At 35.0% G+C, this 22289-nt stretch overlaps 1 protein-coding gene across 4 annotated transcripts in view; it reads right to left on the reverse strand.

The window, feature by feature from the left end:
* ANKIB1 (ankyrin repeat and IBR domain containing 1) overlaps positions 1–22289 on the reverse strand; it is a 154921-nt gene that overhangs the window by 52514 nt on the left and 80118 nt on the right. For all 4 annotated transcript variants that reach the window (XM_032305005.1, XM_032305001.1, XM_032305004.1 and 1 more), the window contains exons 4-7: positions 22004–22186; positions 11576–11693; positions 4922–5130; positions 3045–3133 (exon numbers count right to left, since the gene is read on the reverse strand). In XM_032305005.1, the coding sequence (XP_032160896.1) occupies positions 3045–3133; positions 4922–5130; positions 11576–11693; positions 22004–22186 (599 nt within the window). The remainder of the gene's footprint in view (positions 1–3044; positions 3134–4921; positions 5131–11575; positions 11694–22003; positions 22187–22289) is intronic.

Raw genomic sequence — 22289 nt, forward strand, 5'->3', positions numbered from 1 at the left:
TGGTACTTTTGTTTAAATGTCTCATGTGCATTTAAAATTCAACATGTTTAAAACCTTACCCTCTATTTTTCAGTATGATTCAAAAACCACACACACTTCACAAAACTCTGACATACCCCAACAGAAGGGCATTCTGTACCTTAGTTACCGGTAAATATTACCTGCATTATTCTGTATCGAGAAAAACAACCTGGCAGAAATAAAGATGGATAAAGTGTTCAGGGAAATACTATAGAGCTGTTCTCACAGTATGATCTGTGGACCTGAGACTTTTCAGGGGGTTTATGAGGTCAAAACTATTTTCATAATGGTATCAAAATTGTTTTATTTTTTAAATAAATAAGCAAGCAAGTAAATAAATAAATAAATAAAAACCTGCTAGTACCTTAGCATGAATCATGGCAATGGTGTTAAAACTATATATATTCTTCACTGCTTTGCACTTGCAGAAAGAAAAAAAAAAAGCCAGTTTCATTTAAGAATACCCTTGATAGAGTAATATAAATTATGAATTATTGGTTAATTACTAATACATTTTATTGATTATTTATTTTATTAAATCTTAACTCACAAGTACACATCTTTTGGGCATTTTGTGAAAAGAACTGGGAAGTAAACATAATGAATTTCTACTGCTGCATACCAAACAAAGCATGGTGGCTGTCTCAAGGAAAAGCACTTAGGAAATTGTTCAAGCTACAAGTAGACCTACCTGCATTTATCATGGGAAACTATTTTGATTTGAAACAGTAACCACAAATAATGATTTCCTGGACTTGGGTTTATAGTAGACTTTCTTGGCAAATGAATTAAGTGAGCTTATCATATCAAGGAAAAAAGTTGGCAGAAATCTAGGGCAGATTTTACCTATGTTTTTATCTTATAAGGTCAGTCATCCTTAGAAAGAGGATAATAACTACCATTTATTGAGTAGTAACTATGTGCCAGGCCCTGTTCGTTTTAAGCGTTTTTCATATATTAAGCCATTTAACAGTAAACTCACAATAACTCTATGATGTACTTACTATTATCATCATTTTAGAGATAAGGAAATTGAGGCACAGGGAGGTTACCATTTACCTAAATCAACAACTAATAAGTAGCAGGAAGGATAATCTAGGCTGGGTAGAAAACAGTAATTTCTGTTTCATTTAAGCGCTTGGAGTAGATGCTTCAAAGCATCTGGCTGCACTGATGACATTATGGAGTAGGGAAGAGTAAATTGAGAGTTTCTGAACTATCTAAGGACCTTTAAAATTTTTTGCCTGCTTCTTAAACAAGTGAGTTTCTTTTCTATATGCCTATGAAAGCACTGCAATTAATTTAAAAATGGTTTAATGTATAAATCACCCAACCTGGAATTTGTTTTCTTGCTGCTTGATTTGACAAGAACTACTAGCAGGATGATGAAAGGGGAATCCTAGGTAGGTTGATAAAGTAATACAGAAAATAATCATTAGAGCTTTCAAATTTAAATCTTACCATAAACTTCTCATGGCTAGCCTGTGATGAGTATGGGAAATGGTTCCTGGGACATAAGTTTGGTGAGGGAGGTAAATAGAAGTTCAAAAACTTCAAGTAAATCCTTTGGGGAGACTCAGTTTTCACACAGAAACCATCGTCAACAGTAGCAAACTTGGTAGAACCCAGAAAATACTCTCTAATACAACAGAGTTAACAATTTTAAGCTAAATAAAGTACTATATCTGTGGAACATTTTCTGTACCTACAACTAGGTCAGTTAGGTTTGGACTATAAACCTGACCCTTAGCAATCAGTTTACCTGTATCAGCTGTACAGATATGATCTTATCTAATTAGATTCAGAGTGAAGTCTAGTCTATGTTTTAAAAAGAATGACCAGATACTCTCATTCATTCTGATTTTTTAAGAAGCAGTAATATTTCTCCCCTCCAAATGAAATCTTCCCCTATATCCTGGTTTAGGATGTACTCAAAATGAACCAGAATGATAGAAAGATGAGTGGTTGTCTAAAAAATTGGAGGGAGGAAATAGTGGGAGGGTGAGGGAGGCAGAGAGAGAAGTGTGGGAAGGATTTTAAGGAGAAATAAGGAAACTTTTGGGATAATTTTTGATTGTGGTAATGTTTCTTGGGTGTGTACATATGTCAAGGCTTATTATTCATTTCAATTATGTAGCTTATTATATGTCAGTTATTATATGTTTAGGACAACAGAAAATTTGCTCAGGTTCTTGTTCTCTCACCCAACACAGTATTCTCCAGCTCCCTACACTTGGTACCTAGTACTTCATGAAAAAGAATAGTTTGAAACCAGATTTCCTTAATTACTAATGACATGCTTTGCTTAGGTCATTAGTCAGTGGATTTATGTGCTCCAGAGATAACATGATACTCTATCGCTCATTAACTACATAGATCTTCTCCTTCGTTTTATTTGTAAACCTCTCTTGAAAAGTGCAACATTACAGCAAAGTTAATGGATGGCATGAGAATATAAATCTTAGCAAGATAATGGGAAGAACACTAGAGACAAACACAAGAAACAAAATAAATTTCTCATTTGTACTCAACCATGTCTAGAAGAGACATCAACCTTTGAACTGATTGAGAAGGAATTTTAAACATACATATTCTTATAGATTTCAAAGGCTATTTATTTGCTTGTTACAAAAAATTTAGAGAAAGCATAAAACAAATGCTTTCAAATTCTTAGAATATAAAAAAACCCTAATTCTTGATACTTAGGTGTAGGCTTGCATGTACATTACATTAAATGTAATGTATATTAAATACTAAGAAAACTTACTTCCATATACCTGCTTTGTTCCAAAAGTACCTTCCATTAAGCTAAAGAATATTAATTATGAAATTAAATTTTACTGAATAAATGTGAAGATGTAAAAATGAGAAAAAAATTCTTTCTTATCAGTGCAGTATATTTCAGTGCAACTGTGAAACCAGTATGAATAATCCATATCATTAAATATCTAAAGCAGGCAATTTTATTACCAAATCAGAGTGCTAGCATGCAGTAAGAAATACTAAGCTGCACATATACTCACGACTCCCAACAACCTCTACAAAAGTCATGTCCACAGGGCATATCCACTGGGTCTTCAAATACTGAAATACTGCACATACAAATGTCACACTGGAAATGAAGAAGAGCAATGATTTAAATGAAATCATACTTTGAACAGAGAATGATATATTCATTTATTCTCATTGTTTAAGGTAAAAATACTGTGGGTAAAAAACCCACAGCAACTATAAAGTTAAGTGTTTCAAAGTTGTAAGGGAAGTTAAAGTCAGTGTACCTATTTTTGATTGAATAACAAATACCATGCCTACTTCATTATAAGCTATTAAGGGACTTAAATGTTTAATGTACAAGTCAAACTCTTAAAATCCAAATTTATGTATTAATCAGCAACTATGCATTTGGGGAAAAAAAAAAAGTACAAGAAACAAACCATTACAATCTATTCAGGTCAAGATCAAACTGTCCACCGCAAAATAACCACTTCAATATCATGTCCTTTTGCCTATATTCATCCTAGAAAATCTACAGAAACAGAGCAACGTTGTGTTTTCAAGATAAAAACTCCGGATATTCAGAGTCGGAATTTAAGGATTTCTACCCAAGGAACCCTGTTACAAAACTATGTATCTTCTAAACAATGACTTATTAGAAGGAAACATTCCAATGTTACAGAAGCAAATAATAGAAGTAGGATTTTATTTTCCAAGAAGGCCTAGATAAAACCCAGAATGCTTTCATTTTTATCACATATTTTGAGGGGATGAACCATTAAAGAAACGTTAAAATTTCCTATAACAGTATACCAATTTTTATGCCAATTAACAATATAGATGATGGCAAAAAATATATATATATATAGACAATTGGCAATACTGTTTCTCAATAAAAAACAAACATTTATTATCAAAATGTATCTAGATGATATACTCCAAAGCTTTACTGAAACAAATACATAATTATCAATATATGAGAAGTGTTTTCAAGAAAATACAATTTTTTTTTAATTTTTAAAATTTGAAGTGCCTATCACAAACTCAACTTTTAATATTTCAGTATGGTGTGTTTAAAACTTTAAGCACCTAGAGATTTTAAGTATAAATGTACTAGATGGCTTTCTCAGACTCTTTTATGTTTACTGTTTTGAAATGAGAAAAGAAAACCTTTTGTTTTTCAATCTATAATTCAGAGATAATAAAAATACTCTGTGATAGTATTTACCAAAGGGTGAAATAATTGAATCCTTAAAAAAGGGTACAGGATTCAATTACATGAATATGCTAGAGGTTCCATGGGGGTGGGGGAATGAATATATATACATACATACATATATATATATATATATATTTTTTTTTTTTTTTTTCCCATATTGAGAGAGAGAGAGGAAGAGAGAGAGAGGGACAATGAAAGCATAGGGATAGGGGGAGGGGCAGACGGAAGGGAGAGGGAGAGAATCTTATGCAGGCTTCAAGCCCAGCATGGAGCCAGACACGGGGGAACATGGGGATCAATCTCAGTCCTAAGACTGTAACCTGAGTGAAAACCAAGAGTCAGGTGCTTAAATGACTGAGCCACCCAGGTGCCCCTTCCATGAAACAATACTAAATAATTTAAAAGAGAAAAGACTATGGGGCGCCTGGGTGGCTCAGTGGGTTAAGCCGCTGCCTTCGGCTCAGGTCATGATCTCAGGGTCCTGGGATCGAGTCCCACATCGGGCTCTCTGCTCAGCAGGGAGCCTGCTTCCTCCTCTCTCTCTCTGCCTGCCTCTCTGCCTACTGTGATCTCTCTATGTCAAATAAATAAATAAAATCTTTAAAAAAAAAAAAAAAAAAAAAAAAAAATAAAAGAGAAAAGACTAAACACAAATCTATGGGAAGTACACTGAATACTGAACCATACCAAACTGGTGTCCAAATCTCCAGGAGACAAACTTATTTCATCTGGAGAGGTGACAGAAGAACGTGTAGTCCTTGGAGTTCTTGGGGAAGGGAGTGTGTCCCAGGCATTATATCCACTTGGCGGTGGAGTTGGCATCTGAACACCTGATCGTTGGCAGCAGTTCTCTGGGTTGGACATCCAAGCTTCAAGTAATTTCTCCCTGTCCCAGTCTTTGAGAAGAATAGAATAGATATCTCTCAAAAATTGGAAATGTGGTGATGTTTTAAGAATCTCATAATAACAAAAATAACAAAATAAAGTGAGGATAAATTAAAGAGATATAAGTCATCTAAAGGAAGGAAAATTATATCAAATTAATATTTACAAATGAATATCTACGTATATTATACTTATTAATCAGTAAGTAAATCTATATTTATTTTTTATTTATTTTTATTTATTTACTTAAAGTAGGCTTTATGCCCAGTGTGGCACCTAACATATGCCTTGAACTCATGATGCTGAGATTGAGACCTTAGCTGAGATTAAGAGTTGGACGCTTAACTGACTGAGTTACCTAGGTGCCCCAAACCCCCAAATATTTTTAAATAGAATTTACTGTGGCTTACAACTATGTCAATATCTAACTATCCTGTCAAAATTTCCAGTCATTTCTACTAATAACAAAGAGGTTTCCTCCTGTCTCTTTCTCTCTCTCTGCCTGCCTCTCTGTCTACTTGTGTCTGTCAAATAAGTAAATAAAATCTTAAAATAAAAATAAGATTTATATAAACGGGGCACTTGGGTGGCTCAGTGGGTTAAAGCCTCTGTCTTCGGCTCAGGTCATGATTTCATGGTCCTGGGATTGAGCCCCACATCGGGCTCTCTGCTCAGCGGAGAGCCTGTATCCTCCTCTCTCTCTGCCTGCCTGCCTCTCTGCCTTGTGATCTCTGTCTGTCAAATAAATAAATAAAATCTTAAAAAAAAAAAAAGATTTATACAAAAGAGTTTCCTTGCACATCACTTCTGGAAGTTACTAAATTTTTCATGGCGTAGATTTGACTTAGCCATTTTACTCTTTTCAGGAAAATTTGTAAAATTTGCAATTGGTTTCACTGATGTAAGCTGTAAAATGATTACGTTGCTTGCTATAAACACGTCAAAATGCCAATGAGTCCAAAAATTATTTGATCAACTGCTTGAAAGCAGAAGAAACTTCTGAAGGGATTATGGTTGTAAAGTTTTAGCGCATCAGGTATACATTTTGTATTGAATTCACATCTGACTTAACTAAAAAAGATGATCTTCCTACTATGAACATTTTTTTAAAGTCCAGTGAATCATGTTGTTATAACATTCAGAGCCATTAAAAATAATAAAAATAATAAATCTAATTATTTTGTTGTTTTACACAAATTATTCCCCAAAAACATCTAAATCATCATTCAGGTGAGGAAGTGAGGACTCAGAGAAATGATATAACCTTGATAGGCTCACACAGATAGAGAGGGATTTGAAACCAATTTCTGTGATTCTAAAACCTGTTTTCTTTCCACTGTAGCACAATGAAATATGGTGTCAAGAGTAGTATAGAGCCAACTATTCAACATAGGCCCATTCTATACAATTTTATAGCTCTAATACAAAAAGCTATGGAAATGTTCTAAGCAAGACTTTTCTCAACCATATTATATCAGTGTTATTTGGTGGTTTAGCAGGATAATTATGATTTAGAGATGCAATACAGATACATCAAGTGTATTTCCAGCTGTGTAAACCATATGAGCAGGGGACAGAAGTATAAGGAAGAGATGTAAGCACTCCTGTAAAATAATAGCATTCTATGTTGTCATTTGAAAAGATGGAAAATAAGATTGGAAAAGGGGTCTGTCAGATCACAAAGAGGAAGAAAAATCCAACAAGGGAAAAAAACTGCATGGGTGCCTTCCAAGAAATGTTGCTACATGGATGTTAGTGTTTTGACAGGTTATTACTTACTTAAAAAGTTAAAATTACTTTTCTTAGAACAGTAAGATTATTTTTCAAAAGTATCCACTATGTCACTTTTTAATAAAGGAAAAAAAGTACTACTATAATTTCTATAAACAGATATTAAATATGCTAAGTTTTAGTCTTATATATTATGAATATTTTTCAGCACAACTTCTGCTTGGATTCTATCACATCATTCACTTAGCAAATAATTACTGAATGTCTTTTATGTGCCATGCACTGTGTCGGGTAATAGGGATACAAAGGGAGGAAAAATCAGGCAGGATTCCTGCCTTCATGAAAGGAGAAAGACATTAAGTAAAAGAATCATCACTGTCAGAATGCCCACATGAAGGACAGGTAGAGAATACCACTCAGAGAAGGTGACTCTGGGGAAGTAGCTTGAAGCGGACAACTGAAAAGTGAGTGGGAGTTAAGTAGTAAAAGGGAGGGGAAAAGACATTCTAGACTGGTAGTTCACAGCATGTTCAAAGTCCCTGTGGTAGGAGGGAAGATGGCATCCTTGTGAAATGAAAGTTCAATGAAACTGTAGCATGGGGAGCAGAGGGAGGGCACTGTATGAGAAGAGGCTGAGAAGAGAGTCAGGGACTAGATCAGGCAGAACTTTTTTTTTTAATATTTTATTTATTTATTTGACAGAGATCATAAGTAGGCAGAGAGGCAGGCAGAGAGAGAGAGGGTGAAGCAGGCTCCCCGCTGAGCAGAGAGCCTGACGCAGGGCCCGATCCCAGGACCCTGGGATCATGACCCGAGCCAAAGGCAGAGGCTTTAATCCACTGAGCCACCCAGGCACCCCCAGGCAGGACTTTTTAATAACATTTTTCATCATGAGTTCAAGAGTGATGGGAAGTCACTGAGAAGCTGAGCTTGGTGTAAGGAAGGACAGGTTGTCACAATCAGATTTGAAAAGACAATTCCAGCTACAACAAACAAAGAAACTGGACAGGGCAGGAATAGAGGGAAGACAGTCCAAAGAGGATGGTAATGGGTAGTGTAAGTGAGAGATGAGGGAAGCTAGAGCTAGGTGGGTGGTTGTAGAGGACATAAAGAGAAAGAGAGGAGTTTAACACATGGAAGGTGAAAGTGACAATTTGGTGACAATAGGACACAGAGTCAGAAGGACAGGATATATCAAAGTTGGTGTCCCAGGTTTACCTATTTATTGGTTGGTGCCATCTATGTAAATAAGGAATACCAGACAATCAGATACAGGTGGAAGAGCATGATTTTAGTTTTAGACATGGTGAGTTTAAGGTGCTTTTGAGATATCCTAGAGATGCTTTAAAATAGGTAGCTATATTCAAGGCTGTATAGCTAAGAAAAGACAGAAATCTACACCTTCAGAAACCTTCAAAGAAGGTATCATTTCCTAGGAAGAGAGGAGAGTGAGAAGATGCAGACCACTGACGCTTTATTGCCTGGAGAAGATGACGAGTCTTCAAGGGAGCTTAAAAAATACTCAATATAAGTTAATTCTAACCATAAGCAAATTGCCCTTCATCTTGTATTTTTAAAGTTTTATTTATTTTCTTATTAGGTAGCATTCAACTATAAGTTACTTGTATTACTGAGGAAATACTCAGAGAATGACCTCTGTATTCCTAAGAGAGTCTTCCTTAAAATTCAATTACTGCATAGTAAATACTGACAAACATTTCTGTCTTCTGCTTAATCTAGATCAACTTCATTACCTTGGGACTAAATTTGACAACAGATACTATAATACTCAAATCTACTTTCCTGTGTAAAGCTGAGTGAATGTTACCCAGGATATAACCTATAAATCTTCCAAATAGTTCATTCAGTTCAATAGCTCTGAAACAGAGGCTATTCTGACTCCGAGAGCAATTAAGTATAAATTATAGTTCTGTGCACTATTTTATTCACTAACATCAGTTATCTCTGTAAATCTTACTTGATTATCAAATGTCACTGTTACTAGTATTACACAAACAATACAGAAGAGATGTCCATTTGAAAACCTGCCAGCCTCTATTTTATGACTAAACAGGGAAATGAAATATAGACTACTAAGTTATCAAAAAAGTTATCACAGAATAAATAACACCAAATAAGAAAATTCAATTAGATTGTCACCTTATTAGAACTGATCCTTATTATGTAAAAGAAGTAACTTAGGAAACTATCAATGGGGTAAAAATTTTTACCCCATTTTTTGGGGGGGAGGGGCAGAGGGAGAGAGAGAATTAATCTAAAGCAGGCTCCATGCTCAGCATGGAGCCCCCCTGATGTGGGGCTCGATCTTACAACCCTGAGATCATACCTGAGCTGACAACAAGAGTTGGACATTTAACAAACTGAGTCACCCAGGTGCCCCTGGAGTTGATCATTTAATAATACTTGATGACACAATGTAAACAAAGAGAGATAAAAATGTTCCTTTTAAAAATTTTTCATAAGGTTAGGCTTCGATTCTCTATATACTGTAACCTGAGCCATGATACTCTACATAACTTAGATTCTCTATAAATTGTAACTTAGAGTTATGATACATTATCTAGGTGATTGCAGATACCTGTGGCAGAAATGGTTATAAATACACAAAATGCTCCAGTGTAGAACTGTTGCTTGTAGCCAAGTCACTGAATTCTGGGCAATGGAATATGTACAGGAGTAACATATATATAAATAACACTTCAGGTATATTATTTATTATGTATTATTCATTCTATAACCATTTTCTGAGAGCTTAGTGTATGTCAGGTACTATGGAAACAAAAAACATTAAAAGCTACCCTCTAAGAGCTCACAGGTTAATCTAGAAGAAAAGCAAATGAGGAGATTACTATAAAATTATACTTTAACTGTATGACACAGGATGTAGTAGGAATAGACAGGAAGGTCTTGGTTCAGACTTGGGAACACATAAGCGGAAAGGTTTCCTGGAAGACATGGTTACTAAGGAAAAGCAAGAGTGGGTAAGTAGAGAAATGGGGAGATGACAGACCAGGTAAACAAATCTGGGTCATGAAGATCTACTGAAGGGTTTGGATGGTTTTAAGTCCATAGAGACCTAGTGAAGAGTTCTTCAGCAAGGGAGTGACATGCTCAAATGTGCATTTTCAAAGAACAGTCTAATGGCAATACGAAAAATTAATAGGATGAAAGAAGAATGACAACACTGGAGACCAGGACTCAGCAGACTATGATTTAGATGGAAACGAATGACAGCCTGAATTTAAGTCAGTGGCAGTGGGAATGGAAAGAGCAAGAGAGGGAGTCGGGGGTGGGGAGAAGGGAAGATGAGAGACACTTAAGAAGAGAAATGATGAGACTGTGGCCAAATGTAACAGGCTTGGAGGAGTAAACTACGACTTTCACATTTCTGGCAGTGTAATTTGATGAATGTGATGCTTGTGTATCAAGATAGTGGGAGAAAAGAGGAGTTTAGGTGTGGACATCCTTGGATTGAAGAAAAAAAAATGTTAAACAGACATTTAGAAGCCCAACCTCAAATACTTTACTAAAGTCAGGCTGCAGATACACTCTTTATTATTTGAGTGGTTTTTGAAAGCTTCAGTTTCGTTAGATAAATGTCTGCCAACTTGGGAGGCATCTTTACAACATGTATTTTAAGCCTCACCCTCACCTAATGACTTAGACTTGAAAACAGTCTAGGAATCTCTGTTTAGTTTCTCAGGTAATCCTCATTTATACTAAAATTTACAAGCCACTGGTATATAAAGTGGGAATAATCTCAAGTACAGAACTCTAGGAAATATCAATATTGAACGTAGGGATTCTAGAAAGTTATATATCAAATTATTCACAGTGATGACCAAAGGATGATGAAATAGAGAATTTTAAATTTTCTTCTGATCAAAAAATTACATAAAAAATTTTGGAAATTGACATTCTATTTTGGTTTTGATGATACAAATTTATAGTTCAAACAGACCGGTAAGCCAGGCAGAAGAGCCATTCACCTTTCTCTTTTTCAAAATAATTTTTAAATCAGAAAAAAAGTATCTTTGAAACCAACCAAAATATCCAATATAAACTGTGCAATGATGGGGTCCAACTCAGCTTGTGACAACAATCAGAATGGCTGCCTTAAGTATCACAGAGAACTTAAAACTGAGTATTTTTCCTGAGTAAAGTTGGTAATGTCCTTTAAAAAGCAACAACAAAAAACCCTAAAACAAAACAAAACAAACAAATTTAAAAAGGGTTGTATATTTTTGTGTTGACTCCATAACTTCTCTTTGTACACTTCACAGTGAGAAACAGCTTTTATATAAAATAAATGTAACTGACAGTACTAATACTACAACTGTTAGGTATTTAACTGACTTTAGTAAAAATTAATGTTAAAACTAGGACTAGGACTATGGATTCCAACCTTCAACCCTGCTCAAATCAGGCACATTTCTAAAATTAGACAATCCATAAGCTGATTTAGTAGCCTGGTTTTTAAAACACAAACTTCCCATTTCTCCTCTATGATTTATAGCCACTTTGTACTCTAAAATACGGAATGTTCTAAATATGCTGGGTACTACAGTAACCACTACACAAAAAACAACTTAGGCTTGTTTAACAAACCATTTTGTTTTATACTGATATAGTAAAATAGCCATGTTTTAACTCAGAAGTTTCAAAAGGCATTTATGTACAGAAGCACAAGACATTTTTCATTACCATGAGCTCGAAGTAAAGCTTCAGCAGTAAACAGTGGAGCCTGAAGCATGTCTGCTGTCTCCACGATAAGCATATCTTTCAATCTACGAAGGTCCTGAGGCCGTAATCCTTCATATGGCTTTGAAAAGAAGAAAATCAAGTTAAACTGGCTGTTATACTCTTAGGAAATCCTGAATGCCTATAAACAAATATATGTGATAATCATTTAATTCAATCTTCCTGTTTCAGTTTGATTACTGAAGTTAAAAAGGCTCTGTGCGCCTTTTCATCATCAAGAATCTCAAACTACTGTTTCACAAATCTTACACAAGCTATGAAAATGGGATACTAAGGCTCATGCGATCTTCTTATTCTAAAATAAAGGCACCATACTATAAAGATGATCTTACTTTGTAATTTTTAAAAATTTGGGTAATCCAAAAAAAAATTAGAAAGAAAAACCTATAATACCACCCCACTGAGCAATAATCATGAGTAAAGTTCTCAAGTATTTTTATCCAGTCTGCCTTTTATAAATCAATTATATATGTAAATATATATGTAAATACATATGTTCACTGAGTTTAACCACTGAATCACCAAACATATACACTTACTAAGATCCAATGTGGATTATTAATAGGATTGTATGATACTTCCTAGTTAACCTGGGGAGATGTGACTATGCTATACTATTCAGAATTCTTAGTCATAAACATATTACCTCTGTTTATTCAAGTATTTGTTAATGTCCTTTATATAGGTACTATATAGTTTTCTTTATATAGGTACTATATCATCTCAAGTGTTTTATTCTTTTGTAATCTTTTATCTTTGCTTTTAAAAGAAAACATAAAAACAGTGTTTCACTATTCAGACTGTTAACATTTTTGCCATACTTGTTTCAAGATCTTTGTAAAACAAAATGAAACACAAGAAGCAAAATTTTATGGAGCAATTTCCCCTCCACTCTCATCCATTGGGGAATGTGCGTCTCAATACTCTCCATCATGGATCCCTGAAAACATCGATAGTACTGAACCCTACATATATAGTTTTTCCCTATACATACATACTTATGATAAAGTTTATGAATTAAGCACAGTAAGAGATTAACAACAATAATAAAACAATTATAATATACTGTAATTGTTGTATGAATGTGGTTTCTCTCTCTCAAAATATCTTACTGGACTGTGTTCACCCTTCTTGTGATGAAATGAGTGGTAAAATGCCTGTGTGATGAGATCAAGTGAGGTGAATAACACAGGCATTATGATACAGTATTAGGCTACTACCGACCTTCTGAGGATGTGTCAGAAGGAAGATCATTTGCTTCTGGCTTGCAATTGACTGCAGGTAACAGACCACGGGGACAAGGACGGGATAATGTAAAACCTAAAATAATCTGTAATATATTTTCCCCATTACATTTCCCTAATTCTCCCTATCGTTGCCTATGGAAATGCCTATCATGAATTTGTTGTATGGTTGTCATAACATTATAACGTAACTTAGGCAATTTCCTTTTATTTTTACACAATATTGTGCTATTAACATCGATATATTGTCTACTTCAATTCCTTTAAACAGTTGTAATCAGTTTACTACAGTAAGCACAGACTAAAGGCCAAAGACAAAAGCAGTTGAAATTCCCAAGAATTGAGGCTGTCCTGTAGCAGCCATATCACAATCTTCAGAGACCTCTGGGCAATTAGCAAATCTCATCCGTTTTAGTTGATTTACAGATATTTTTAGAATATGCTACTATCTTTATTTCTTGCTTCACTTTGGGGGGAGTATTTGTGAAAACCATTTCCCCAATTCTTTTTTTTTGTTTGTTTTTTTAAAGATTTGAGAGAGAGAGAGAGAGAGAGCACACATGGGGGAAGGGGCAGGAGAGGAAGGGAGGTAGAGCAGATTTCCCACTGAATGGGAAGCCCAATGAGGAAGGGAGTGGGGCTCAATTCCATGCACCCTGAGCCAAAACAAAGAGTTGGAGGCTTAACAACTGAACCACTCAGGCACCCTCCTTTCACCAATTCTTATTTAACCACATATGACTGAGATTCTATTCAACAGGGATAATTTTTCTCACTTGACATGATAAATTTCTTAACCCTTATAATCCCCAAATTATCATATACAGTTTGCTTTTCAGCTAATTTGTGAATCACACTTTCCCCTGCAAAAATCTAAGAAATCCTTTTATGGTTAAAGTTATAGTATTCACTCCAGTAGATAACTTACACATTATGTAAAACGTTACTTCTAAAAAATATGTTCCAAGTTTAGACTTGGGATTCCAGATACCTCTTCTACCTCAGCAACAAGAATGGGTATTTCTTGACATTCCTAGTGGTGGCAACTGTACACTTCCTTGTATTATTTCCTAAATATTCTTTTTATTTTTTTGATTTTTAATTTTTTAGGTTTTTATTTGAATTAGTTGACATAGAGTGTAATACTAGTTTCAGGTGTACAATACAGTGATTCAACACTCCCATATAACACCCAATCTAAATGCTCTTTTTTAGATTAGCTACCATTCTACTTTATTTATGTGAGCCAAATGAGATTTGATCTTAGGTATGTTTAAAAAGAGAGAATATAAAGCAATCTAAAAAAATTCAGTTTTAAATTTAGGTTACAATGGAAGAAAAATAGCTCTTGAAGCAGAAAGACATATTGCTTTCATGAACACGTAACATATTCACTCTGAATCTCTGCAACAAAACTGTAATTAGGTCATGTGAAGCATTTCAATACATTGCTCAGTCCCAAGTGGGCACTAGCCTTCTCTTCTGCAAGAACGATTAAAATGAAGGTGCCTTTCTCTTTCTTGCTGGAAAGATAAACTGCTTCTATTTTCAAATTAAACACAATGTAGTATTAACCTTCAAATCAGGTACTGATACAGAGAAAGAACAAGGAAACTAATTTAAAAAGGTAAGAGCAAATAAAAGTACCTCTTTTGCACTAGTGCTTTCTTCTGCTACCAAAATACCACTAAAAAATGTGAAAGAGCCCAACATACAAACTGTACCCCTTTGGCTATCATGTATAAAGTGACAATATCTTCAAAAACTGTTTCAGAGAAGACTACAACAAAGTATTCATGAAAGAATTTATTTCTTTTCACAATGAAAACAGCTTTCCCCAATTATATAGGTAAAACATACTTATTGTTAAAAAATGAAAAATGGGTACTTATATACCCAAATGTATTAGTAATTGTTAAAATTTTAGAAGATGTGAAAGGAACTCAGGGAACAAAGAATATTTCCAATTCTTCTTAATATCTCTCATTAGCTGATCCATGAGCTTAGCCAGGAGGAGAGAGGGGAAAGAACAGGTAGAGAATGTCTAGGATTCTCAGACTCTTCCCTTTGTTTCCATTTCTTCTCTTCTTACTCAGCTGTCCTCCCCTGGAATTAAGGCCTGGTCTACCCTGATCTGTACTTTGATTTAAGAGGAAGGCAGCTGCTCTTGCACAGTAGGCTAAACCTGCTAACCAGAGAAGCCAGCTAAGGCAATGTCCACCATATGGGTTTCCTGACAGAAAAAGAACCTGAGCCTTCCTGAGTTACTGACTCAGAGAGAAGCGGCAGGGGAAATTTGTTAGATGGCTTTCATAACAACATATTGTTCCGTTTTCCCTCCATTTACCCACATATAGTCACACAGTCTACTATAGAGCCTGACCCCTAACTAGGTCCAAAACTCACCAGTTTCTCTTTTCCGTCCTTACAGGTTTATGTAAATTAAATACACTCTTCCCAGCCATCACTCCAACAAACCATCTTGTTTTTATTTCCTCATGGCAGTTACCACTCTCACAAATTGTGTTTATTTACTTTTTTAACCTTATTTGTGTGCTTCTATATTGATGCCAGTACATAAGCACCTAGAGGACGGGACCTTATCTTTGTTCCTCACTGTATCTTCAAGCTCCTAAAAGTGTCTGGCAGAGTGGTTAGTCACTCAGAGTTTCACTGAATGATGGGTGAAGAAATAGATTTTATCCATTTATAAACTAATCTGAAGGGAAACTTAATTAAAATGTATCAAGAAGAAATTATAGATATAAAATACTAAACAGTGTCCAGATCATTAACTGAATTGAGAAACTTAGCTAAAATAAACACCTTGGGAATATGAACCTTTTAAACCACCTAATTATGGGCGCCTGGGTGGCTCAGTTGGTTAAGTGACTGCCTTAAACTCAGGTCAAGATCCCGGAGTCGTGGGATTGAGTCCCGCATTGGGCTCCCAGCTCCATGGGGAGTCTACTTCTCCCTCTGACCTTCTCCTTGCTCATTCTCTCTCTCAAATAAATAAATAAAATATTAAACTACTTAAAATTATGTAGTTTAATACAATTACATAGCAGACCATGTAAAACTATTAGCAGAGACAGAATAATCCAAAAGTTGATCAGAGTCAAAGCAGAAAGTACAAAATGAATTTTAAAGAAAGAGTTGTTTTTGGTTTTATTTTTTAAATTGCTATGAAACACACCTTACTTAAAAATAACAATTTTAGGGATACCTGGGTGGCTCAGTCATTTAAGCATCTACCTTCAGCTCAGGTCATAAACTCAAGGTCCTGAAAGAGATCCCCATGTTGGGCTCCCTGACCAGCGGGGAGTCTGCCTCTCTCTCCCCACCCCAACTTGTGCTTTCCCTTTCTCTCTTTCAAATAAATAAAGTCTTTAAAAAATCCTCAATTTTAAAATGTACAATTCAGTTCAACAATGTTGTATAACCACCACATGCATCTAATTCCTAAACATTCTTAACATCCCAAAATAAAACTCCATACCCATTAATAGTAGTCTCTCCCTAGTCCTTCCTCTTCCCTGACACTGGCAAACACTAGTGTACTTTCTGTCTCTATGGATTTACCTATTCTGGATATTTTCTATAAATGGAGTTATTTAACATCGGACTTTTTATGTCTGCCTTCTCCTCATAGCACAATGTTTCTGAGATTGACCCTTATTGTAGCATGTTAGTACTTCTTTCCTTTTTATGATTAATATACCATCGTATATGTATACCACACATTTTATTGATCCACATTTGTTGATAGAGATTTGGGTCATCTCCATGGAGATTTGGGTCATCTCCAACTTTTAGTTATTGTGAACAGTGCTGCCATAAGCATTTGTGTACAAGTAGTTACAAAAGTATTGTTTTTTACATTATGAAATAAGAGACAAAAATAATCTAATATGGATTAAAAACAAAACTATAAAACTAGGACAAATATAGGGGCATATGATTATAATATTAACCTAAACACAAATTCAGAAGCCACAGAGGAAGAAAAATTTACATCTGAATATTCTAAGTAAAAAACTTGGGATAAAGAAAAATAAAGTTTTCTTGGAAAGCATTAAGAAAATACAAACAATCCATAGGGAAAAAAGCAAATAAACAATAAATTTACAGAATAACCAAATAAATTCAAATAGGTACCACTTACCTAAACTAGCAAAAATTAAAAACACTGATAATATCTAAGGCTAGCAGAAATGTGAGGAAATTCCTTCATATTAATATTTAACACTCTTTCATATTCTCTAATATGCTACTAGAAGAAAATAATTTGATATAATCTTTTAGGACAGTTTAACAGCATCTATTAAACCATAAAATGTATGTATTTCATGATCCATCAAACCAATTTCTACAAATTTATAGGGAATATACTTTCAAAATGTGTAGATACCTGCAGTAACAATGATAAAATGATCATGATTAAAACAGCATACATTTAAATAACACATATAATGACTCAGGTACTGTTCCAAGTATTTATATATATTATATCTCATTTAAGGATCACTACAACTCTACAAAGCAGGGACCATTATGATCTCCATTTTAAGGAAGAAGAAATCGAAGCAGAGAGACTGAATAAACTCCTCAAGGTCATATAGTAAGTCAGTCATGGGGGTAAGATATGAATCCAGTCAGTGTGATTTCAGATCCTTTTTTTTTTTTTTTAAGATTTTATTTATTTATTTGACAGAGAAAGACACACTGAGAGAGGGAATACAAGCAGGGGGAGTGGAAGAAGCAGGTTTCCTGCTACGCAGGGAGCCCGATGCGGTACCTGATCCCAAGACCCTGGGATCACGACCTGAGCTGCAGGCAGGTGCTTAATGACTGAGCCACCCAGGCGCCCAGATCCATGTTTTAAACCACAAGAATGACACAACTGGATAAAGATAAATATGTAACAAGTAGATAAATATTCACTTTAGTCTTGTTTTTAGTAACAAAAAATATCTAAATTAATAAGCAAATGGTTAAAATACGTAGATTATATGTTCTGACTTAGGAAAAATGTTCATCATGTATTGTTAAGTTGAAAAACTATTTTAGAGTTGGCAAGGATGTGGAGAAAAAGGAACCCTCACATACTATTTGTGAGAATGTAAACTGATGCAGCCACTGTGGAAAACAGGATGGAGACTCCTCAAAAAATTAAAAGCAAAAATACCATACGACCTAGTAATTCCACTATTGCATTATTTACCTAAAGAACTCAAAAACATTAATTTGAAAAGATGTATGTACCCTTATGTTTACTACATCATTATTTGTAATAGCCAAGATACGGGAGCAATCTAAACGCACATTGATAGATTAATGGGTAAAATATGGTGTCCCTACACATACCTGATAGAATATTATTCAGCTGTTAAAAAAAAAAGGTGAGATCTTGGCGATTTATAACAACTCTGATGGACCTAAAGGGTATTATGCTAAGGGAAAGAAGTCAGAGAAAGACAAATATTATATGATATCCCTTATATGGGAAATCCAAAAAAAAACCCCAAATGAATAAACAAAAAAAAACCAAAAAGCAGAAACAGACACATAAATACAGAGGATTAATGGTTGCTAGAGGGAGGGATGGTCAGAGGTGGGTGGTGGGCAAAATGGATGAAGGGGAGTTGGAGAAATAAGGCTTCCAGTTACAGAATAAATAAGTCACAGGAGTAAGAGGTATAGCATAGGAAATCAAGTCAATGGTACTGTGACAGAGTTGTGTAGTGACATATTATAGCAATTTATGGTGACCAAATATTTGTGGTGAGCACAGCATAACATATAAACTTGCTGATCACCATGCTGTACAACTGAAACTAGTATAATACTGTGTGTCAACTATACTTCAATTAAAAAAAAAAATTTAAAATACTCAATATACTTACTATATGACCCTACTTTTGCATTAAAAATTCTGTATCACACATGTTTGCTTAAGTCTGGTAGCACACACAAGAAACTTCCCACTGTGGGGTAGAGTAAGAAAGGAGGAAATTTAAAAAAATTTTTTTAGCATAAATAGACATAGATTTTAAGAAATGCGTGTAAACAGAAAAAATAATAACGGTAAAAACAAAAAATAATAATGGTAAAAAGATTATCCATTATCCATTAATCCATAAAATATCCATTATTATCCATTATCCATAATTACCACTTTGGTATACTTCACTCTTCTCTCAATACATACTAGTCTTTTCTTTATAATTAGTATCAAACTGTTCTGTAACTTTTAACTTAATAGTCTATTATAGTTATATTAAGATCATTTAGATCTTAAATCGATTGATAATGATTACTATTATTTTCTGATTTACTTATAAGATAGTATCTTTGATATAATAGCCTGAATATACTCATAAATGTCTTTCAATTTAATCATGTCACATTATTTCTAGATTATTGTTCAAATGTTGCCTTCTGACTAAATTATTTTATATTACAGTAATAGTTTCTTTTTTTAAAATTTTTTAAAAAGATTTTATGTATTTGAGAGAAAGAAAGTGAGAGAGCATGAAAGGGGAGAAGGTCAGAGGGAGAAGCAGATTCCCCATGGAGCTGGGAGCCCAATGTGGGACTTGAACATGACCTGAGTCGAAGGCAGTTGCTTAACCAACTGAGTCACCCAGGCACCCTACAGTAATAGTTTCTATGCCTGACTCAAGATGATGGAGCATAAAAAGATAGGCAGTATAGCAAATAGAGAAGTCAGAAGAATCAGGTTTAGCTCACTTTGATCCTGGTACATTATTCAGCTATTTTCTGATTTATCTTCCTCACTTAAAAAAAGAAAGGGGCATAACTGTTATTCACCATTACAATGTAGATTCAACAACCATGTGAAAGTGCTTAGGACATCACCCTCTCTTCCTCTGTATACTTAATCTGAATAAGCATTCCCACAAAATAACCTAGGAAACAAAAAGGATAAAGAAATATACATTTCTGGGGGTATCTGGGTGGCTCAGATGGTTAAGCATCTGCCTTCGGCTCAGGTAATGATCCCAGGGTCCTAGGATTGAGCCCTGCATTGGGCTACCTGCTTGGCGGGGAGCCTGCTTTTCCCTCTCCCTCCCTCTCTTCTAGTCCCCTGCTTGGGCTCTCTTGCTCTCTGTCAAACAAACAAACAAACAAACAAATAAATAAAACAACCCCCCCCCACAAATTTCTGAATTCCAAGAAGCTCAGTTCCTTTAACAATCTGGAGAGTACAGAAGCTCAAAAACTGTTGAGAATTCATGGGGAAAAACCCCAAACAATATAATTATTTTTCTGAATACACGGAAACAATAGTTAGTATAAGTCCTTTTAGAATCAAGCTGGCATTGAACATGGAGGAACCAGAATAATTTTGGGAGGAAAAAATGTATTGTGTCTTATAATTTACTTAATACTTCTATGGATGTACACTGTGTCAAACAATAAAAATACTCTGTTGATTAAGGCAGTTATGATGCTGGCCCTCATGGAGCAGACAATCTAATAGGAAAGAAAAGTAAAAAACAAGTAAATACATAAACAAAATAACTATAGCATGTGATGAGTGTTATAAAAATAGGGTATTATGGTAAAGAATAATAGAAGGAGAGGGACCTATTTGTGAAAAAATAGCCCAAGATGGCTTCTCTGAAGAACTACTGAACCAGCCAAGAGAAAAACTGGGAAATTTCTGAAAGAAGAAACAGCAAATGCAAAAGCCTCAGTATAGTCTAGGTATTATAATTAGAGCAAAGGGTGTTGGGGAGAAAGCTTTGAGGTGATGTTGGAAAGGTAAGTAGTGGTAAGACTATATAAGGTCCTATATCTGAGCAAACAGTTTGGATTTTATTCTAAGTACATTGAAAAGCTAGTAAGTAATTTAGAAGAGATTTATATGATCTAATTTAAGTTTAAAAATGTACAAAATGGGTACAAAATGGATTCTAAGGGGATCAAAATAGAAGGAAGGAGGCCAGTTAGGAAACTGAGATGGTGAGGGCCTTGGACAGCATGAGTAGAGACCAGGAAGAGTAAATGGATTCAGATTACACTTTTGGAGGTAAAACTGACAAGATTCCCAGACTGTCTGGGCATAAGAAGAAATGAGGAATTGAGAATGCTTGCCCATTTATGCCTTAGCAACTCAGTGGATGGAGGTAATATTTATTGAAACAAGAAAGACTTAAAGGAAACCAAAGAACAATGTTCCTGAAGCTAAGGGAACAATGTTTTCCTAAGAAGGGAACGGTCAATTGTGTCAAGTGCTGCCGAAGAATTCAAGTAAGGTGAAGAGAGAGAAATACCTACTGGATTTGGCAACATGATGACTTTTGATGTCCACGACAAATGCACTTCCATCACAACAGAAGGGAAGAAAGTCACACTGCAAAGGGCTGAAGAGTGAATGGAAGGTGAGGAAGTTGGTTATATATAGACAGCTCTTAAATTTTGTGTTTCTCAGAAGATCAGAGATATGGGGCTACCACTGAAGGGGAAGAGGGGCAGGGCTAGGAAAGAGTGGTCAATGGAGAAAAGGTTTTGTTTTTGTTTTTTACGATAAAAGTTACCAAAGCATGTTTGTTAAGAACACTCCAGAAAACAGAGAAGGATTGAGGAACAGGAGGTCTGCAGTTTTAGAACAGTGCGAATGGTCAGGGCTTCACATTACACATCAGCCTCTCTACTGAAATGTAAGTAAGCACGGGTGCCTGGGTGGCTCTTAAGCGTCTAACTCTTGGTTTCGGCTCAGGTCTGATCTTGGGGTTGTAAAACTGAGCCCTGTATGGGGTGCTATGCTCAGCGCGGAGTCTACCGGAATTTCTCTCTCCCTCTGTCCCTCCCCCTACCCTCCTACCCTACCCTTTCAAATAAATATATCTTTAAAATAAATAAATATAAGTAAGCATATTTACATATGTTAGAGGACAGTTGCCACTTCCAGGTTTTCTACATGAGTTTCATAATCATGGCCATGTAGATGATGGTGAAGAAGACCACATGAATTGGATTTTAAAGTAGAAAAATAAAATAGTATAAAATCACCATATAATAAAATTAGAACTTATGAAAAGAAAAAAATCCATATAATTTTTTAATTTAAAAACAAAACAAAAGAGAATTGTACCTCTCGTTTGTCTAATGCAGCATATTCAGCTTCTATTTCTTCAGCTTCGGGATCTCGTGAGAACACCATTTGTGATTCCAGATTGAGAGCCAAATCTTTGTGGTGTTGCTTTTCAGCACAATCACAAGGAGTATCTTTATTTTCATTCTCGGCAAATAAATCTCCTCCATGTTTTACTAAAAGCTAAAAGAGATATTTTCAAAAACTTGCAACCACAGATTTAAACAAGTTATTTTATGCTACATATTTGAAAAAATAACTATATAATGAAACACACCAAAAACAT

Source organism: Mustela erminea, chromosome 11 (genome assembly GCF_009829155.1).
Source record: "Mustela erminea isolate mMusErm1 chromosome 11, mMusErm1.Pri, whole genome shotgun sequence".
Taxonomy (NCBI): Eukaryota; Metazoa; Chordata; class Mammalia; order Carnivora; family Mustelidae; genus Mustela; species Mustela erminea.